Source organism: Suricata suricatta, chromosome 3 (genome assembly GCF_006229205.1).
Source record: "Suricata suricatta isolate VVHF042 chromosome 3, meerkat_22Aug2017_6uvM2_HiC, whole genome shotgun sequence".
NCBI classification, from domain to species: domain Eukaryota; kingdom Metazoa; phylum Chordata; class Mammalia; order Carnivora; family Herpestidae; genus Suricata; species Suricata suricatta.
In genome coordinates, this window is record NC_043702.1 from 174,950,503 (window position 1) to 174,971,986 (window position 21,484).

The following is a 21,484-nucleotide window of genomic DNA, read 5'->3' on the forward strand; positions in this document are numbered from 1 at the left end:
AGCCCCCGTCCATGCAGCATCCCGTCTATGCAGCCCCCTGTCCTTGCAGCCCCCCGTCCATGCAGGCCCCGTCCATGCAGCATCCCGTCTATGCAGCCCCCCGTCCTTGCAGCCCCCCATCCATGCAGCCCCCGTCCATGCCGCCCCGTCCATGCAGCGTCCCGTGCTGACTGGTTATCTTTCTAGACCATTTTCCTTTATTGATGGTGAAGCTTTTGTGTTTTTAAGCCAAACCAAGGTGGGCCTGCAGGAGGAGACGTTGTCTCCCCCGATCTGCCCTGGAAGCGCCGCGGAAGGAACACCTGCTCCCCAGACCCGGGTGAGCGCAGCAGACGCCGGCAGCGAGTCACACGTGGGCCTGCTCCTCCGAGGGGCGGGCAGATGGCACGGGGCGGGGGGGGGGGGGGGCGGCGGCCCCGGCCCAGCCTTCCTGTATGGCTGTGGGCTTGGGCAGGACAGAGCCCCTCTCTAGGCCTCACTTTCCTCGCCTGGAGCGTGGGGGAGACCAGTTCTCCTCGAAGGCCCCTTCCAGCCGAGCCCGTGTGTCTGGCGGAGGCCCCGCTGCCTTCGTGCCTGGCGGGACGTGGCTCCGGAGGGGAGGGAGGTGATGCCCGCCCTGGCTTCCTGCTCCCGGCCGCCTGGGCGCTGGGGGCTGCTGTCCAGCTGGGAGGCCCTGACTGGCCTTCAGAGAGGCTGTGGAGTCTGCCCGGAGGCTGCCTTCTCTCCGTCTGGGATTCCTGGGCGTCTTAACATTTCCATTTGGCCCAGACATTGCCAGGTTCAGGGGATGATTTGGCCTCTGGGCACCAGGCTGGGAGTGGGGCTCCCTGGTGGGGGGAAGGGTGGTGAGCCTCTGGTGTAGGCAGAGGCCGGGGGGGGGGCGGGCAGGGAGGGACGAGAATGCCAGAAGGGGAGGCTGAGGCGAGGGCCCCGGTGGGTCCAGAGGTCTCCCTTGGCAGCTTGGAAACTGTCCCCACTTCTGTGGCCGCCCGGCAGTGTCCCGAGCACAGAAGGTGGGTGAGCTCACCGTCTGCCACAGCTCCCTGAGCGCCGCTCCCCCCAGAGCGACCCGGCCCGGTGCCCTGGGGGGACAGATGGCCCGGCGAGTGCACGGCTCCCCGGGGGGCAAGGTGCTGTCCTGCTGTCTCGCTGGTTCCGGGCAGGGAGGTCTCCTCCTTGTTCCTTTACTTCTTAAAAGAAATTTTTTTTAATGTCTTTATTTCATTTTGAGACACAGAGATAGAGAGTGAGCAGGGGAGGGGCAGAGAGAGAGGGAGACAGAGAATCAGAAGCAGCCTCCAGGCTCTGAGCTGTGAGCACAGAGCCCGATGCGGGGCTCGAACCCACGAACTGTGAGCTGGTGTCGGCCGCTTACCCGACTCAGCCCCCCGGGCGCCCCTTGTTATTGTCATGATTTTTAAGTAGGCTTCCTGCCCAGTGTGGAGCCCAATATGGGGCTTGATCTCACAACCCTGAGATCAAGAATCCGATCTGAGATCGGGAGTTGGACACTTAAGTGACTGAGCCCCACAGGCGCCCTGATAGGTTTTCATAAGATGAAGTAGGCGACTTCCAAGCCAGCCACGCTGACCGCACGGTCACTTGTTCTGCACAGCCTGGAATGCGTGGGAAGATGGGGGCCCTGCCGGTCGGAAGAGATGTGGGGACCACGGCTGTGGTCGCAGGGACAGGGGACAGAGCAGAGCTAAGTGGCTCTGTTACTCAGGGACCCAAGGCCCGTGTGTGCGCCCCTCCCGACCGGCCGGTGTGGGTCAGGCCTTCCCAAGACGCCCCTGGTAGGGGAGTGAGCACCAGTGAGCGTGGGAGGAGGGCCGGGAGCACTCACCTGCCACAGGCGGGGGGAGGGCAGGGAAGGAGGGACAGTGTTTATGGAGGCGGTGGCAGGGAGGCCGGGTGAGGAAGTGGGAGGTGGTGTGCAGGGCAGGGGCCGGGCTTGGGCGCAACAGACCCGTGTGGGGTGTTTTGTTTCCATGGACAGAGAGACGGGGTGGGCGTGGAGGCCCCAGCACCCAGGTTCTGCGCTCAGTGCAGGCTGGTGTTCAATGGGGGCGGGGCCAGCCTCGTGGGCCTCTGTGTCCTCACAAGGTGAAGCGTGGCGATGGGCTGATCTGCACGGATGCCTCGGGGCAGGGCGTTCGGTGTTCCCGCTGGTGGTCCCGGAGAGGGTCTCGAGAGCGAGGACTCTTGGCCCGGTGTCTGTGACGCCACAGCGGGGCGAGGCTCCGGAGGAGAGCCCCGGAGCAGCTGAATCCAGGTCTTTGAAACAGTCAGAGTCGAGATGGGCAGCCGTGATAGGAAGTGAGTTCCCTGTCCCTGGAGGTAGTCAAGCAGACTGAGCACATGCCGGACTCAGAGAGTCCTGGGTTACTTACCTAGATGGCTTTTCAGTTTCCTTTTCACTCTTAGACTCGGGGCCCCACTTACAGGTGGGATCACCTGTTGGGCAGTGTCTCCTGCAGGCTGTGATGGTGGCCCCGGCCTTCTGGAATTTTCTTGTGCCCCTGGCGCAGCAGCTCTCATCCCTGCACATCAGAATCACTGAAGTCTTCAACATTTAGCATGTCAGTGCCCAGGCCTCCCCAGCAGACCTGTGACTTCATTGTTCTGAGTGGGGCCTGGAGCGGTGGGGGCCGCAGTGCCCGCGGCCGGCTCCCCCCACCCCGTACCGCCTGACAGGGTGGGAGACAGAGCCCCCGGGTCTCACTCTGCCTTCCGGAGGGCTCCGGGCTGAGGCTGCCGGCCCTCACACCCGCTCCCCCAGTGAACGTGGGGGAGGGCCTGGCTGTGCATCCGGGGGTCCCGGGCGGGCTGCCCTCGGGCTGTTGGAAAGTCTCGGGGCACATGGCACGCAGGAGTAACACACGACTCAACGGTGTGGACGCTGCTGGGCCGTGCGCGGGGCAGGGAGGTGAACTGGAGCCGCCAGGAGGTCCTGGTCTGCGACCCCCTGCCCAGACCTCTCCGTGATCGGAATTATGTTTGTGGCCTTAGGGGTGACCCGTTTGAGTTGACATTTTGGTACCATGGTCTCCTGGGTGACCTTTTCCGCTTCCTGGGGGCATCAGGCAGTGGGAGAGTGGCCCCCCCCCCCCCCCGTGGGCCATTTCCTCCTAATTGGCGTCCTGGCCACCAGGCCAGCCTCGCCGCGCATTGACGGCCCCTCCGCTCCGGCCCTGCGTGTCCTTGCTGCTCAGCGCATGGTGTCCCTGACTCGCCAGGCTTGTCTCCTTCTGGGAATGACAAGGTGGCAGCCGCAGAGAAGAGCCCCGGGCCAGCCGGGCCTGAGGGGTTTGTTTCGGGGCGGCTGGCACGGGCCCCTCCTGCCCTCCCTCTGCCCGCCGGCCCGCTGGGCTGGTGCCGACCCCACCTGGCCTGAGGCTGCTGGGGGCCTGTTGTGCCAGACGGGGACCGGGCCTCAGCGGTGGGGTGACCGGGGCCCCGTCGGGGCAGGTGAGACGGGGGCTTAGACTCCCCACCCCCGGCGAAGGCTGGGTTCGTGCGTGAGCCCTGACGCTCGCTGGGTGGAGTGACACAGGCCTGGGGCTCCGGCTCCAGGGGCAGAGTCCAGCCACACCCCCACCCCCGCTCAGGGCTGGTGGGCAGCGTCCCCGGCCCCACGGTGGCTCAGAGTCGCCTCAGCGCCTGGCTGTGCCAGTGCCCGGTCTGCACTAGCTCTGCCCGCTCCCTGCTCGCCCGCTCCCGTGTCGGGAAAGTCGGGGCGGGGGCGTCCGCCATGTGCCGCATTCCTCGGCGTCGTGACCACGGCCGGCACACGGGGACCTGGCGGATGGCAGGCTCCAGGGCTCCAGCTCGGCCGCCCGGCCTGCGCGCATCCGGGGGCAAACCGGCCACCCCGGCGGAGGCGCGGCGGTTCTGCGCCCAGGGCTGGCCTGCGGGGGCTGGGTGCTGAGGTCGCCTGCGTGGCGTCCGGGCCAGAGCGGAGGGTGGCGGGCTTGGCCTCAGCCCTGTGCCCCGGGGACACCGCTGGCCTCCCGCTCAGGACTCGGGGTCAGGGCCCTGTCCTTGGGCCACGCCCCAGGCACTGAGGGGCCTTTCTCTCTCCCCTCGGGGCTTCTTGCCCGTTTCTGACCTTCACAGCCGGGCCTTTCCAGGCCCTGCTCCCCTGCCCCCTCCTCTGCCGGGTGGGGTTCAGGCTCGGGCGGGCAGGGGCGTGGGGCCGGGCTATCCCCAGAACAGGCCTGGCCACGGTCAGGGGCTCAGCACCTGTGTGGCTGGAGGCCTTTCTGAAAGGCAAGGGGCCGGCTCTGTAAGTGACGGGATCCGAGACGCAGACGCCAGAGGCCTCGCGGGAGGCGGGGGGCAGGCGGGGGGGGGGGTTCCACCGCCGAGACCACGGGCTCCCGTTTGTGAAGAGAGTTTGTTCCTCGGGCCGCCGTCTCGCTTTGCCGCCAGCACCTCGGGTCCTGAGACCGGCCCGCGGCCGGGGACCCCGTCGTCCCCCACAGCCCTGCGGCCTCGGGGCAGGCGGGCGGGCAGGGTCCTCGCCGCAGACCCTGGAGGCCAGCAGGGCAGACAGGGTGCCGGTGCCCGGGCAGGAGCCCTGCTGCGCCCGGGTCATGACTTCTCCGAGCCTCAGTTTCCTCCTCTGCAAAAGTGGGTTGATGCTACCTCCTGCGGCCGCGCGGGCAGGTGCGGTGGGGGCCACGGGGCTGGGAGGGGCTGGCTCGTGGTCGGGGGCACCTACCGGGAACTGGCGCACGTCCCCGCTCTGCCGGGAGTCTCCTCCGGGGCCCCTGACGGCGGTGGCCAGCCTCTGCAAGGTTGGCTGGGACTAAGTCCCGCCCTGGGTAAAGAATAGAAACATCTGGTGCCCTGGGGCGCCCGGGGGCTCAGGTCGTGATCTCACCGTCCGTGGGTTCAAGCCCCGCGTCGGGCTCTGTGCTGACAGCTCGGAGCCTGGGGCTGCTTCGGATTCTGTGTCTCCCTCTCTCTCTGACCCTCCCCTGCTCACGGTCTGTCTCTCTCTGTCTCTGTCTCTCTCTGTCAAAAATAAATAAACATTGTAAAGAGAAAGAGAATAATTTGGTACATAGCTAAAATCTGGGTTAGTTGTGTGACCTTGGAAAGTCACTTTGTCTCTCTGATTCTTAGTTTTTTATTTTTGTTGTTGTTTTAATCAGTAAATGGACACGCTGTGGCGCTGTCTGCAGGGGGAGGACGTGAGGTTGTTTGAGTTGAAGCCTCCTCTGGGACCCAGTACACAGTCGGTACTCAATAAATGTCAGGGAAAAGTAAGTTCTGTTGTTAAGTAATTTCAAGAAGCACTTATTAAGCGCCTGTTGCAGTCAGAGCTCAGAGGCCACACAGCCCGGACCCAGGGTCGCCAGCCTCTGCCGCGCCACACAGCGTGGTCCTGTGTTCTCCATCTTCTGTGCGTTACCAAAGCAGAGCATTTAAAAATAACTGAAAACATGACGTGTGCGGCCTTGGGTGTGAGTCTTTCACTTGATGTCGTGTCGTGAGCTTTTCCTCTGCAAATACTCTACGCAAGTGGTTTCCAGGGCTGCCTCGTGGTGCCTCACCCACTACTCCCAGTCGCCTTGCCGCTCCGATGGTGCTGGGTGTTTAGCAGTAAATGGCTTTAGAAATTGGCTCATCTGTTGGGATATAGTCCCTGAGCGCTCCGTGTACGAAGGGACACTCCTGCGCTGTTGGACAGCTCTGGGCTGCGGGGACAAGGGCCGCCCGACCGGCGGGCCCCCAGCCTCTCAGCCCTGTGGCCCCTCAGGGGGGAGGGGACCAGGGCCGCCCGGCCGGCGGGCCCCCAGCCTCTCAGCCCTGCGGCCCCTCAGGGGGGAGGGGACCAGGGCCGCCCGGCAGGTGCCCCTACGTGAGAACCGTATCAATCTCGAGCCTCACTGGAGCTCAGGGAGCAAAGAGAAGACGACAGCTCCACACGTTGAGAAATGGGAAGCGTCTAGTCCAGCCAGTCTGACGTTTTTCCGGCCTGTGAACGTGGCGGTGGTTTCCTTCTCTCGGACACAGCAGATGGATCTGCGGAGTCGGGAGGGTCCGGGGCTTCGAGGCCGCGAAGACAAGCAGGCGGAAGCCGCCTCTTAGAACAAAAGGAGGAGACTCCGAGGAGAGAGACAGCTCCTGGCCCCTGGCCCCCCGCCTCTTCCTCTAGGGGTAATGGAAACAGACTTGGATTCTCACTTTAGCGATTTCCGCCAAAGGAAATAAATTAGAGAGTGGGGTGTGCCTGACTGCGCGCTTCCTGGCCAAGGCCCGACGCCCCCCAGATGTTTCAGGCCCCTGGAGGGAGAAGTGAGGTCAGTTCCAAGCCGCAAACACCGAGAGCCGCCCGCTGGCCCGTCGGGAGGCCTGTTCCCTCCTGCAGCAGCCCCCGCGCAGGGCCCGCTCCCGTCGGCCCTCGGTGGGTCCGGCCCGTGGGCTTGGCTGGCGTCTCAGGACCCTTCCCGAGGGCTGTCCCCATGCGCGTGTGCTCTGTGCCCAAGCTGCGCCTGGACCGCGGCGGCCCAGCGACCCGACCCCGTGCACGCCCCCGGCTCCGAGCAGAGGCCGGACCTGGAGCCTGTGTGTCAGCCGCGCTGGAGGCCCGGCGGCCGGGGTGCTCTGGACGGCCTGCGCCCTAGCGCAGTGTGGTACGCAGGGCAGGTGCTCCGGGAGTGAGAAGCGGTGGAAACTCACGGAAGATGAATGCCTGAGCTGCTTCACTACTTCTCCCTTGAGTCTCCAGCCCTCGCCTGTGCCTGGCACAGAGTGGGCCCCGGGGCTGTGCCAGATAACTGAGCGGTGGGCCCTCAGACCCCCGGGAGGGGCGGGGCGGGGGGTGTGGCCACGGGCACCTGCAGGCGCAAGCCCTCCGCTGACCCAGGGCGTCCGTATTGGATGGCCCCGCAGGCCCGAGCCGCCAGATGCCCCCTGGAAGCCCCTGGGGCGGTGGGGTTTCCTTCCTCCGAGCCCAGCTCTGCTGAGGGCGGGCAGTTCGTCTTGCCTTGGAAATTCTGGCCCTCCTGTCGGGCCGTCGTTAAGGTGAGGACACAGGCCGGGGGCTGGGGTGCAGATGGCCTCAAGCAAACCTGGAGGCCGCCCGGTGAGCTGCCGTGTGCGTCACGGAACCGGGGTGGTGACACGCAGCCGCTGGGGGCCTGGGCGCTTGCCCATGGGGTGCGGCTCTCGCCCGCTGCCTCTGCCAGGCTGTGTTCCCATCCTCCCTTGGGATCAGAGTCGTCCCTCCTTCCTGGCTCCCGAATGCCCAGGAGGGTGGCGAGTCCCAACCTGACACCCCCAATGCGCAGAGGATGTGACGTGAGTGTCAGGAGTGGCCCAGCCGTCCGTGGCGGCGCTGGTCTGGGACCATTCACACCAGCTTCACTTTCCCAGCAACCCTAATGTCTTCCCGGTTGGAGGCCGAGGGGGAGCCCGGGGGGTGGCGGTGCCCAGGGCCGTGCTGCTGGCTGTGGGGCTGGAAGACGCCCTGGGACCTGCCCCGCCCGCCGCGGGGACCCTCCCTGCTCCATGCTAGCCCCTCTCGCCCTCCAGCCGCTCCCCTGCTCCCTGCCTGCTCCGAGCCTGACGTGGGTGCCAGCAGCGGCCGGGCGTCCTGATCCGTCCCCGAGAGAGATGTCAGAGATGGAAGGAACCTGGGGATTGTCTCCTTCAGGTTTTGTTCCGAGAGAAGAGAGGCCCAAGCTGGTCCGGCATTCATGGCCAAACTCCGTGACAGCAGCACGAAAAAGAATCGTGCTCATGTGATGCATGAGCGTGGACGCAAAATTCTGAGCGACATGGCAGCCAAGTGAGCCACGGCGGCCAGCGTGGCGCCCCCTGCAGGCGCCCCCATCCCGCCCCCAGAGCAAACAGGATCTAACCCTAGAGAGCAGAGGCTGGGTGGCAGCTTGGCCCCCCCGCGCCCTGGCCCGGCCCCCCGCCCCACTGCCCCCTTCCTGGCCGCCCTAATTCTCTCTCCGTTTCCCCTGCAGGACTCCATGTTTTCGCTGGCCCTGAAATGCCTTATCAGTCTGTCCACCATCATCCTTTTGGGCCTGATCATCGCCTACCACACGCGGGAAGTCCAGGTAGGTGCCGCCCCCCCTCCGCGAGCAGTGCGCCCCCCTCAGCGGCCGGGCGGCGTTCCGCAGTGCTCGGCCCTCCCATCTGAGCCCCCACAAGCGAGGGGTCTGGGGCTTCAGCAGCTGGACCGGCATCTTCATTCGGGGTTCTAGGGACAAGCGTGGCTTCGCGATCTGGGGGCGGACCTGGTCCTCTGTAATATCAGTGACCCTGGGAGCCCCTTTCCGTCTCCTGCTGGACCTTCTGGAGCCCTGGCTGCCGAACCCCCGGGAGGCAGGCCTGTCCCGTGTCCCGTTGCACACGCACACATGCATGCATGTACATGCACGCACACACTCCCCCATGCACACACATACATGTGCATGCACGCACACACTCCCCCATGCACACACACACATGTAGGTGCACGCACGCCCACACGCTCAAAGTGCACCAAATCCCACCAGGACTCTGTGTTTCTTAGTGGGGTAGACTTGACCCGCCACGGACTCTGGAGGCTGGGAGGGGCCATTTTCTACATGGAATAGAGTCAGACGTGGGTGAGGGGCTGCCAGGCTCCAAGGCGACTGCATCTCAGGGGCTTGGGGCCAGGCCTCCAGCCTGGCAGGCAGCGGGGGCCCCATCCGGGCCGGGAAGGGCAGACAGGCGCGGGGGAGGGGGGGTGGATTCCCTTCCCGGGACACTGGGCTCCCGCACTGCCCAGCCTGCAGGCCCACTGGGGACCCGGGTGGTTCCGGGTGCTTCTTGTCCTGTGCATGGGAGTCTGTTCTGATCTGGGTCCCTGGGCTGGAGAACACCTCGACGTCCACGTCTGGGCCGCAGGCGACAGATTGACAAACACCAGAGCTCTAGGTCAGAGACCCCCTGCGACCTTTCTCCGGCTGCTGTGAGGACAGGACGTGCTCTGTGAGCCGGGACACATGGTGTCAACCTTGTCCCCGTGATGGAGGTTCTGGGTGGATGGACCGGCTGCCTTCCCGCGGCGTCGGGGTGGGGGGCCCGGCTGGCCAGGCTGGGCTCCCGGAAGTGGAGGACGGAGGACTGGGACCTGGGAGCCACGACTCCAGCCTCCGGGGCATTTCAGGCCCTCAGACAGGCGTGTGCCCCGAGGGCATCGGACCCCACCAGCAGCTTCCCCCCTGGAGCCTGAACCGCCTGACTCAGGCCACCGGTGGACACCCCAGGCAGGGGCCCATACAGGCTGGGGGACGAGGTTAGTGACAAGACGGGACTCGGGTCACCGTCTGGGTCCCAAACCAGCCGTGGGGCCCAGACTTCCTCAGCCCCGCCGGACCCCTGTCCTCACGCGGAGGGAGCCCTTGTGTGCAGACCACCCTGAGCTGCGGCCGGCGTGCCCCACCGGCGGGCGTCCCCTGCCCCAGCTCGCGGCCGCTCTCCGCTCCGTCCTGACCACGGGCCGTCGGGGCCTGTCTCAGCTGCTTACGGGCTGGTGCTCAGCGAAGCCAGGGTCACCGAGCCCTGGTGCAGACCCTCCAGTCGGCACGACCCGGGTCAGTCACAACTCCCTCACCCTCCGTCTCCTCTGTCACCTCACCCACGCTGGGTTGGGGACAGGGACGTCCAGGGTGGGCGGTGGTGGCACAGGAGCCAGTGCTCTCCCGGGACCTGTCCGCTGGGCCACGGCCGGGCACCAGGTGGTCGCCGCGGCCCGCGGCCCCGGCAGGTGTCCGGGCTTCCTGCTGCACCCCGGCCCCGCTGGCCCTCAGCTGCCACGGCTGTGCCCCGTCACGTGGGGAGCCACGGTGCCTGGGTCCCTCTGGGCACTTACCTTTCCAGGAAAGCGGAGTCTGCACAGCCCTCTTCCCGCCGCGGGCAGCGGGGAGGGTTTGGGCCCAGATGGTGGGGGGGATCCTACAGGCCCTGTGTGAACCTCAATGGGCCGACCGTAGTTCTCTGTTCCGTGGCTCTGTCCCCAAACTCAGGGATGGTGCTGTCACTGATCTCTGTGTTTCCAGGGACCCACAGTGTCTGACAGAGCAGGTGTGCAGGGCACGTAGAGGACAAGGGGGGGCTCTGGTCCAGGGTCACGCAGGACGGGGCGGGGAAGGGCCCGGAAGCTGTGGGCACAGAGCAGAGGCGGAAAGGTCCCACGTCCAGCGTGCCCCGCGGGGCTTTGGGGGGAGCTGATGCGAGGGTGGCCACGGGTCGTGGGCACAGTGAAGCGTCTTGGGGGTGTTGGTCTCCTCAGGACAGTGCGCTGGCTTCCAGAGGCTTCCGGTCCACTGCAGACTTTCTGGGCCCACGACAGTGACAAGGTCGGGGCTTCCAGCCGCGTGGACAGAAATGGGACACTTGTGATTTATTAGGTGTGTATTAACTGGGTGTTTTTATTAAATGCCAGTAAGGTCTCAGCTGACAGGGAAATCACTTCAAATTGTAGGACATACGTTATACTCAACAGACGGCTCACATCACAAGCGGGCTCGCCTCCACGGCACCCGGGCTCTGAGGTCGGCGCGCCCTCCAGGCGTGCGTGACCGCTGCCGCGAGGACACGGGCACCAGGACGCGGGGGTGGACGGCCCAGCTGCGCCGGGGAAGGGGGCCCTCACCCTGCCTACCTGCTGAGGCCCGCCTGGCATCTGGCCTCTGGGGCCGCTGCTCCCGGACCCGGTGCCCTGAGGCCGGGCTCTGAGCCCCCACACGAGGTGTGTGTGGCCCCAGGGGCACTTTCCTGGGAAGATGAGGCCTAGGCTGAGCCCTGCCTTCATCGGGAGCGGGGACCCTGTGTGTTTGGACCAAATGGCCCGGAGCGTCTGGGGGGGTGGGGAAAGACGAGAAGGACGGGGCTGGCCGTCCTCAGACGCATCGGGTGACACTGCCCACAGGCGGCGTCTCTGGCTGGCCGGCGGGTTCCTCGTCCCTTCTCTGGCCGAGGCAGTCGTTTGGGCCGGCCAGGTGGGGGGCCCCTGAGATGCCAAGACCTCCGGGCCACCCCAGTCCACAGGCCAGGAGCTGGCTTGGCGCCGGCCCTCACCCCTGCATCGAGTGTGTGTTTCCTGCCTGGCCTGCTCCCTGCTGGGTCCTTGCGGTGGGGAGGACGTGACCCACCGTTGTGTCCCCGAGCCTGAGCGCCTGACAGAGCAGGTGTCCAGGGAGAGCCCCGCAGGCTGGCGGGCGGCAGGCCCCCTCCCTGTGCCGCTGGCCGCCGTCGCCATGGTTACCAGGCCAGCCCTGGCGATATCTGTGTGACATTGGGGCTTATTTGCTAAATCCTGAAACACGTGGGTTTAACCCTTTCTGCGGCAGAGGGCTTCCTGCCTGCGGCCCCTCCCCCGGCGGGAAGGACCCTGCTGTCGCCCAGAGCCCACAGGCCTCGGGTGTGCCTCTCAGCCGCTCCGATGGCTTTCTGTCATGTGGAGATGCCACCCTGTCCCCTGCTGCTCCAGGGGCATGTGCCCGGGGCCCGTTAAGACTCGCCCAAACGCCCAAATAGGACGGACACTCGGGAGGACGCAGTGGCAGCGAAGGGACAGGGCGGCCCCTGCGGGCTCAGGACCTGGTGCCACCTGCCGCCCTCAACCCCAGCTCCACGTTGCCTTGGAAACGCCAGTGTCCGTGAAGGGAGGGGCAGGGAGGCGTCCTGTTCAAGGAGCCTGAACTCAGGGTGAGCTCGGGCGAGGGCAGGAGGGGCCCTCGGTCAACCCCGTGCTGTCCTCTGTGGGGGGAGCACGCGGGGTCAGGTGGCCCCGGGACCTGCGATTGTATTAGGATTCCACGTCCGAAGGGTGCGAGGGGAGGGCAGCGGGAAGGAGACGTGAGCCGGCCTGGTAACGGGGACCCAGACGGGCGGCCCTCGGGAGGCCCTGCCCGTCGCTGAGCGGCCAGCTGTCCCCTCCATACAGCCTGGAACCTGAACTAGGAAAAGTCCCAGAGACAGCTCTTTGGCTCCAGCATCTTAGAGTTTAAAGGCGACTCCTCTTACAACTCTTACAAGGAGGAACTGGTCAGACATCTGAAAGCTTTTAGGATAATTGAAGTCCGCGCCCCACCTCCCTCCCTCCCCGTGCCGAGTCCCGGCCTCCTTCCGTGGGGACACACTGCCCCTCGCTGCAGCGCCGGGCCGCACGCTGTGACCCTGCAGGGGCCCACGTGTGCTGTCCACCACCTGCCCGGAGTCCCTTTGTCCCATTTAGCATTGTCGGGCTGCTGTCTTTAGCTGGTGATCTTTTCCGTCCGCATGGCCGTTCTCCGTGGGGGGCAGTGCCCGAGCTCTGCCTGGGCCCCACCGCGGGGGATGTGGTGGTGGGGGGCGGTTCTAAGGAGCCGGCTGGCCGAGGACGTGGGGAACGGACGGCAGCAGCGAGCTAACGTGCCAGCGCTGCATCGGGCCACCTTCTCCTGCTTCTGGGAGAAATGACGGCAAACCGCCAGCGGCCAGACCCTCCACTGCCCGGTAACTGGAGAAGGGCTGCGCCGCGCCGGTCGGCCTCCAAGGTAGAGAGAGCAGTCCCCGCCCCCCGTGGGCTTGCGGGAAGGACACCGGCCTGCGGCCAGTAGGCCCGGAGCCAAGCTGGGACTGTGTCATTTAAAAGCACTTTTTAAAAAATGTGGTAAAGCAGACATAACAAAATTTACCATTTGGGCTGTCTCTGAGTGTGTTGTACACCTGTCCGTCCCGTCCGTCCCCAGGGCTGGCTGTACCTCTGCATGTAACCTTATCGCCCCTGAGGGCGTGCGGGTGTAGACGCTCCTCCGGGGTAAACTTCTCCAGGCCCCCGCCTCCGGCCAGCTGGCCCTGGGTCCTACCCTGGACCTGACCCCGGGCCAGCGTCACAGGCCCTGGCTGGTGATCCCAAGTGTGGATCTGGAAAGTGGTTTGTGAGGCCACAGGTAACAGGCACGGCCCCTCTGTGCGCTGGTCTCCATGTGTCCGGCTTGCGCCTTCACTGTGTGGCCTCGTGGATTCTGGATTCTGTTATTACCCCTGCTTCATGGGACGGCAGCAGACGCTGGGGGTGGGAGACATGGCCAGGGTCGTGCGGCAGGGGGGCACCGGGCTGGGCTCAGGCCAGGCCAGCTGTCCCGGGGCCCGTGAGGCTTCCTGCCTCGGGCATACAGCTCCGTCTTCGGCTCTGTCTCCTCTCCCTGACCTCGCAGGGCCTGGAAAGCAGCCTGAAGGCTGGGCTGAGCCCCAGGGCTCCCCCCACAAAGGGCAGGTGTTGCCACGACCAAGTCCAGCGTGGGACAGCAGGCAGGCCTCGCGGCCCCTCCAGGACGGACCCCAGCCTCCGCTCTGCCGAGGTCCCCCGCCCCCTTGGAAACACTGTCCTTCCCTGGGTTTCCCCGTGTGCTCCCCTCGGGCGCCAGGCCCGGCCCAGGATGGGGATCAGCAGGTTCAGGGCAGCAATCCTAGCCTCCTCCCTGCCTGGCCCCCAGCCCCCCACTCCCAGCCCCGGCCCCCCAACCCTCAGAGCCGCCCCTGCCCCGGGCTGCGTGCCTGGGTTGCATACGGCCTTCCCTTGAGACACGACCCTGGGCTGTGAGTGGCCTGGGTGGGTCAGGCTTCAGCAGCTTCCTGTGTCCCCATCCACATTTCCTCCCCCCTCCGCCCCCCCCCCCGGCTGTCCCGTGCTTGAGGGGCCAGCAGCCTCACACCCCAGCCCCCCGGCGTGGACCTCCAGGGGTCTTCTGCTCCGCACAGGAAGCATCCTCGACTTCCCTGATGGTCAGGGGCCCCGTCTCTGCCTTGCCCCTGCGGCTCTGCACTGGGCCCACTTGGTCTGTGCCTGCCGAGGGGTGTGAGCTGGGCAGGGGTGAGTACAGAGAGCCACGCACCTGCTTTCCCATTCTGTTATCACAGCGAATGCAGCCAGCGCGGCTGACTGGCCTCCAGCTGGTTAGTTCACACTGAATCCAGTGTTTGCGCAAAGACCGTGTCACAGAGCTGCCGAGTCCCAGGCCCCCACCCCTGGCCCCAGGCGCCTGCCCTCGCTGCACGGGTGATTTTTTGGGGCAAAGGCCTCATCTCCAGTCGGCTTGTCGGGCTCCCCAGCATTTCTTGGCTTGTCCCTCTGGCTGCCGGGTCTTGTCCGCGTGTCCGGGGCCGCCTCGTCCTCCCACATTCCGTGAGCCTGACTGTGACAGCTTCATGCAAACCATTGGGATCTGGAGAGAGAATCTTCCTTTCATTGGGTTAAACACAAAGGAACGGAGAAAAAGAAATTCAAATATTTGCAGATCTTTCTTGTTCTAAGCATTCTGTGGCTTCTTGTGGGCTGTGGTCTCATGCTCCTCCCCAGCCCATGCTCCCCAAGGAAGCCCAGGGTCCGTGTGGCCGGGGGCAGGGAGCCGTGAGCTGCAGGCTGGCCGCCGTCTGTGAACTTGGCCACCAGCAGACCGGTGTGGCCCCCAGCGGGCTGTGTCCCAGCAGCCGGCCTTGGCCATGACTGCTGCTCGCCGGCTGCAGCCACAGACCAGGGATCCGTGGCCGGCCACGGTGGAGCTGCCCGCCAGGCGTGGGGCCGCCCCGCCAGCCAGCACTGCTCGCCCTCAGCTCCCACCCCTGTGCTGCCTCAGTGCTCCCGGGCTCCTCCTGGCCGTCTCTGCTGCCCCTTGCTAGAATGTCCCGGAAACCTTACTGGTTTGAGAGCAAAGAGAAATGGCCACCGTTGTGTGTGGGTGGGCAGGGCGTTTGTCTTCTCGCTGCTGTTAGAAATAGCACCTGCTCTCCGCCTCCCCTGGGGCCTGCACAGAGCTGATGATTGTACCTGACACAGAGCTACTGAAGGTCTGTTCTAGCCAGGCACCGGGGGGACAGCCGGGTCCCTGCCCTGAACGGGCTTGTGACCGAACGAGGAGATCAGCACTCAGGCCTCACCACTGCCCAAGTGCGGGGCACCTGCAGAGTGAGGGCGGCGGGCACAGCGCGACCCCCCGCTGCTCTTTGGGATGGGCCTCGAGGGCAGGGGTGAGGGCGCCGTAGGGAAGGGATGAGCTTGGGCTGGCCTGTTGTGGGGATGGGGCTGCAGGTGCCTCGTGGCAGGGATGGGGGGTGGAGGGAGGCAGGAGGGCCAGAGTTGGGGGGGAATCAGGGGTAGGGGCTGGAGGGCAGGAGTGGGGGGCAGGCACCCCCTTACACGTGGTGACCCTTATCTCTCAGAAGGGGCTCAGGGGCCGGGAAGTCAGGAATCTCATTGGGCAGCTGCAACCGCAAAGTGTCGTCCATGAGGCGGGGAGCCTCGCTCAGGGCTGAGTCCCGGGGGTGGGAGGGGACGGGGACCCCCGGCCCTGGTCCCGAGGTGGCATCAGCAGGCGAGAGGAAGCGCTGGTCTGTCCCTCTCCTTGGGAACAAAGCTGAGAGCCGCCTGGTGGAGCGGGACCCCGCGGGACCCCACGGGCAGCCAGGGCCTGGGGGGCTTGCTCTGTGGGGGGCGTTTGGCTGTGGAGCAGGGACTGGGCTGGTGGCTCTGCAAGGACCTTGGGGTTTTGCGGTTTTGCTCCTTCCCTTGTTGCCAAGCTCAGCCGCCTCCTAAACAGACTCTGTCCTCCGGCTCGCTCGGCCCGCGGCCTGCTGCGCACAGGTGTGGGGACACAGAGGCCGGGCCACCCTCCCGGAGGGCCCGCAGACGGGGCTCCTGTCCCGAGGCCTGGCGACTGCCGCAGGGTCAGCGAGGCCTCCCCGGGCCACCATGGGGGCTGCAGTGTGCAGCCAGCTTAGAAGGAGTGCCGGCAGGGGAGGGGAAGGGGAGCGGGCAGGGGAGGGGAAGGCAGAGGCGGTCTTGCTCGGCTCTCCGGCTGCTGGTGGCGTTCGGCACGAGGGCTGGCCGCCGGGACCCCTTCTAGGCGCTGTCTACACCGACCTCCTTCCCCGGGTCCTGTGTCACTCGCGCCAGCCTTCCCCTCCGACGCGTGGCACCTGTCCCTGTGGGCCAGCCTTGCGCGCTTCCCCGCGGAACCGACCGGGCGGAGCGGCCGGCCCTGGACGCGGAGCGAGGGCGCCGAGGGCGGGATCGTGCGGCAGAGAACATTCTGATCTGAGTGTCCCTTGGGGTAAATTTAGCTCCTGGGGCCGGTGCCACACCCCAGCGGTGGGAATCCTCGTGTGCCTGGGTGGGGCGGGGGCGCGCCTGCCTCCCCTGCCTGGGCCAGGTGGGGGCCTGGGAAACCCCGGCGTCTGGCCACTCAGCCCACACGACGGTCATTCATTTGGCTCTGGGTCCTTCAGGGCCGATTCTCGTCTCGTTGTTTGTGGCTCTCGAAGCTTCCCCGTTCTCCCGGCTGCGGCGGAAGCGCAGACTGAGAGACGTGCTCTCCTGCCGCCAGAGTTCAGTCAATACTGGCTGAAATATTAATGAGGACTTTATGAAAAGAACATGTAACGCGTGCAGTGGCACATTCTAGGTTCGGATCCAAGAGTCTCCATCTGGGCTCTGCCTCGAAGGAGCGGCCCGGGCGGGTCGCGGGGGCCGCACCACGGCAGGGGGAGGGGGGAGGTGCAGGAGAGCCTGGCCCGACTGGGCTGGATGAAGGTGTGGCTTCGGGCCCTCCGCACCGGCCCTCAGAGGGGGATGGACCCCGCAGGGGAGGCCTTCACCTTCAGCACCGCCTGGGGAGGGGGCGTGGGGGCCTGTGAGGTTCTCGGGAGAGCAGGGCCCGCTGGTCGGTGGGAGAGGCGCCCTTCCGTCCCCTCCGCCCACGTGGCTCCTGCACTCTGTGACGGTCGCGGCAGCTGTGGGGACAGCTGTGCAGGTGAGGCTGGGCCGCGTGACACCCCCCCAACATGCTTCCCACCCCCGCCTGGTGGGAACACTTGGAAACAGGACTCGAGGCCCCTCGAGTTTCAAGGGGCAACACTGGCGGGCAGGGCAGGGAGGTGACAGGGTTTCCACCTGCGTGGGGACAGCCTGACCGGTCCGCTGCAGCCGTCATGTGACTTGTGATGTGTGTGCAGGAAGCCCTGTGGACCCACCCCTGCCCCGCCTGGTCCCGGGGAGTCCGCACGGGGAAGGAGAGCCGCAGGCCATCGGTGCCCGGGCCCCGGGCTCAGCCAGAGGCCCAGAGAGGCAGGGCGGCAGAGCGCTCCGTCCCCGACGAGAGGCCCGTGGTGGCCTCGGTGAGCCTGGGCTGTCCCTCACTTGTCACATGCAACCTGGAAAAGACCCTCTCGGAGACGGACAGGCTGTCCCCAGCCAGCAGCCGGATCCGCCGCATGGAAAGGGTGGGGAACAGGCTGGAGGACGAGAAGGCAGCTCCGAGTGACAGCCGGAGACGGGCAGGGCCAGCTTTGGGGGCCGAGGCCTGGGAAGCCGGAGTTCTGTGGGGGGCCTGGGGCCTGGAGTCCGTGGGGGGGTCGTGCAGGCAAATTCAGTGGCTGGTGGCCTTCCGGAAACACGACTGTCCCACACTGTCACCTTTGGTGACTTCTAAGTAAAGCCACTTTCCAGAGCGGGACGTCCACCCTGCGGTCCCTAGACAGACTGGCCTGTACCCGCCCCCTCCCTGCATTTACGGAAACTCCTCCATCTGAGTGAGAGCGAGTCCGGGGCGCAGCAGGGCGGTGCTGCTGGTCTGGGAGACAGGTCTGGGTGACCGAGTGGCCCGGCGGCCAAAAGGGTCTCTGCTTCCTGTTGGCTCTGGAGCCCTCGGCTCGTGGCCCCTCCTGTCTGCCTCGGTCTCCCCCTCTGTGGACACAGGGCCATTCCAGCTTCCTCAAGGGTTGGGACCTGTCCGAGAAGTGACGTTCAGGAGGCGCTGGGCTCAATGTCTGTGCCAGGGCGTGACCCCCGGGCGTGACCTCTCCCCACCGAAGGGCCCTGCAGGCCGGTGCTCAGTGCGCACACCCTGGCCCCGCCGGGGCGCTGACCAACCCCCGTGTCTGCTCCACGCTCTGAGGCAAGTGCACTTAAAAATGAGTCCTGAAAGTGGCCGTTGTTTGAAGTGGAGAGACGTGGACCTGCAGAGGTTTCACTCCCTGGTGGAAACAGGAAGAAATCGGGGTCTAGTTAAAGGACTTTTCGGTCTCTTCTTTCAGGGGGTGGGAGTGGGGCCCCTGTCCTGTCGGCCAGGCGGCACACTGATCTACTTCCCCGCAGCGAGCGGGCGCCGCAGAAGCTGCAGAGAGCTCCCCGAATGGCCGCAGGGAGAGAAGACTCACCAGGGGCCCCGGGGGTCTGGGGACCGTAAGTGGCCGCTGCACGCTGGCCCTTCACTTCAGGGCACGAAGAGCCTGGAGCCAACTGTTTTCGGTAGTTTCAGGGGAGGGGCAGAAGCGCAGGCTTTCCACCTGCACCTGGAGGGCCGCCCCCGCCCGCTCGGGGCAGAGTTCTCCTGTGTCCTCCCAGCAGGTGCTCCTGCGGAGGCCTGGGGTCTAGGGAAGGAGTTCCTGCTGAGGGGGCTCCAGGGAGACCCCCTCAGGCTGGCTGCCATCTCTGGGGCCCGGGGAGGAGGTGCCAGCAGGGTCTACAGAGGGTGGGGGGCCGTTTGCTCTCCCCGGGGCTCCCACATCCTGGCGGGGCGTCACCCCTGCAGCCGAGGAGCTGGGGCTCAGCAGAGCCCCGAGCCAGCTCTGGCTCCCGTGTCCTCGTCCTGAGGTGGAGCCCGGGGCCGCGAGACGGGGGGAGCCCTGCCCCAGCAGGGGCCGGACAGTGTGGACGGTCAAGGAGAGAACGCACCGCCTCTTCGGCAGCCGGGCTGGTGGCCACTCCCGGATCCAGCCTGTGGCGTGATGTGTGGTCGGGGCACAGGGAGGGCGCGCTCTTCTTTTATTCCGAGTGAGCTCCGCGCGTGACCCGTCCGGCAAGAGCACGCCAATGACACGCCCAACACAACACGGCAACAGACCAGTAAAGTCCAAGTCCCTTTTATTTGGTCGGGACTCTTCGGCTCTGCAAAGCTATTTCCCACGTGTGAGCCCCACGACCGGACCGGTGTTTAGGCTCTGGGGCGGCCGAGGGGCCACGAGGTCCAGGCACGTAGCCAGGACTGTCCTTTGGCAAAGGGCCGGGCGGCAGCCTCCTGATGTGGGTGCAGGGCCCCGGACACCCCGGCGCTCAAAGCCACTTCAAGTCCAGCTGCACACGGGACCTCGATGACCTTCCCGGGCCCTGCCCTCTGCCCGGCCCCCAGGGCCCCCGTGTGTCCCAGAGGGGCGCTGACCACGTGCCGGGCGCTGCAGTCCCCATTCAGGTTCATGTATCAGAACTCTCTTCCAGGCACCGGGGGTGCGGCAGCACCTGTGACCGCAGGACCCTGCCCTCGCCCCGCGCTCAGGGCTTCCGAGTGACCAGCGACGGGCCGCCCTCCGCCCGAGCCTTCCCTTCGGGCCGGCCCAGACCCAGCTCTGCACCCGAAACCGTGCCTGGGCGTGCGCTCCTGGAGGCCCTGCGGCGCCTTCTCATCGGTCATGTTCTCTGTGAAGCCAGGGGTAGGGGTGGGGGTGGGAGGGCAGATTCGGCTGTGGCCCCGCCCTCAGGCAGCTGAGGGTCTCGTGGCTGCACAGACAACCCCGAGACAGGAGCAGCCCTGGCCCCCCGGCGGGTGGGGATGAAGAGCCACCGACCTGGTGCAGAGTGAAGGGAAGAGTGTTCTCAGCCGAGGGAACAGCATGCACTGATGCCGTGAATCCGGAGGAGGAGGGCTCAACAGTGTGGTGGCCAGTGCGGTGAGGTGGACAGAGCACAGAGGGTCAGGACCCGCAGTGGGGGGTGTGGCTGCGGAGGAGGGGGGCCCACCCGGGTCTGCAGCCCTGGGACTCTGCGTCCTCCATGCCCAACGTGGGCGCATGACCCCGCGGCACCAAAGCCCACCGGGCAGAGAAGGCGCCGCTCTGGCCGCTCCCGCAGGATTTTACTGCGGGATTTTGTCTCCGCCCCCAGCCCTTTACCGGCTGGGGATGGTTCTCAGCCTCCTGAGTGATTACCAGAGTTAACACCACGTGCTGCGCGCCTTCATCGGACGTGATTAGTGACTTACGGAAAATGTGGGGTGCACGTTAGTAACTGGCACTGGTGATCCGCTCACGGGGCGTCAGAGGGGCTCTGTGGCGGGTCCTCTGGCCTCACCCTCCGCTGCCTTTCCCGCCCTGGCCCCCAGAGCCCTCCTCCCTCCCCTCGGGGGGCATGGGGGGGCCCTGTGGATCCTCTCTGTGAGGAGCAGACGTGCGGGACCTTGACCCTGGGCTTGGCTGTGGCCGGAAGGACCCGGAAGGGACCAGGCAGCCGCTGGCTCCTGAACCCCCACTCCTTTTGCAGTTCTGACTTTGCATTCACTGGTTTGCGTGTCGGACACCTCACCGGGCACATGACTTATTGCAGGTTTTAAACAGCCCTTTCTTTCTGGACTGAACTGTCCGCTTCCATTCGGAACGGGCTGACGGGCTACTTCCTGCTGCTCCAGACGGTCCGGGGTCGGGGGCTGCCCGCTCCGGGCGCGGAGCCCACAACCACCACGGGGGCTGCCCTCGCTCCGGCTGGAAAGGAACGGACGGGGAGGCAGGCACCAGTCACTGGAGAGCTGGCTGAGGGCTGTGGGTGCGGAGACCCCCCTCAGGAATCCAGAAACTTCTATCTTCAAGCTTCTACCTGGATCGCAGGCAGGGAGGTGGCCCCGTCCACACAGACTGGGAAGGACTTTCTCTCCCAGACGGATGGGTCTGGATTCTACTTAGAAACCACTTCCCTGGGGACAGTTTCCTGCGGTGAGGCCGCTCAGGGGCCAGTCACGCGGGAATCAGGATGGACACACGGAAGCACGCACACTTCCTTTCCTTTCCGAGAGAACCGTGTCCCACAGAGTCGCCTGAGTCAGCTCGTCAGCTGGCCGCTGCCGTTCTGGGACTGTCACCGGGAAGGATGCGTGCAGAAACCCCTGTGAAATCTTCCGCGCTCTGCGCGGGGAGGGCGAGGCCGCCCGGCTTCCTGTGGAACGTTCTGGTTCCTATTGTTGCCCTGTATTTATAGACTGGGCTCCGCTGAGAGCCCACCTCCTTCTGTGGTGGATGAAAGGCCACTTAGCACAGCTCCCTGGTAAGGGAAGAGGATGCAGTGTGGCCGCAGAAGCAGGGCAGGCCAGGGGCGCGGGGAAGAGCCGAGCTGGCCTCCTCGGAGGGGCACCTTTGTTCCCCTTCTAGATCCCTGTGGCGGGCCACCTCTTCTTCCCACAGCTCCTGTGCCTCTGCCCGCTCAGCGCTGCCCCGGTGCCCCCACCCCCACCGCTGGTCCTTCCCCCCGACCCTGCTCAGCGCTGCCCCGGTGCCTCCACCCCCACGGGTCCTTCCCCTCCACCCTGCTCAGCACTGAGCCCGGTGCCCCCACCCCCACGGGTCCTTCCCCTCCACCCTGCTCAGCGCTGAGCCCGGTGCCCCCACCCCCACGGGTCCTTCCCCTCCACCCTGCTCAGCACTGAGCCCGGTGCCCCCACCCCCACGGGTCCTTCCCCTCCACCCT

General features: G+C 66.1%; 1 protein-coding gene across 1 annotated transcript in view; it reads left to right on the top strand.

Moving 5' to 3' along the window:
* Window positions 1–21,484, top strand: part of KCNN3 (potassium calcium-activated channel subfamily N member 3) — a 90,502-nt gene that overhangs the window by 23,380 nt on the left and 45,638 nt on the right. Inside the window, exon 2 of the mRNA XM_029933468.1 lies at window positions 7,989–8,084. Coding sequence (XP_029789328.1) covers window positions 7,989–8,084 — 96 coding nt within the window. The remainder of the gene's footprint in view (window positions 1–7,988; window positions 8,085–21,484) is intronic.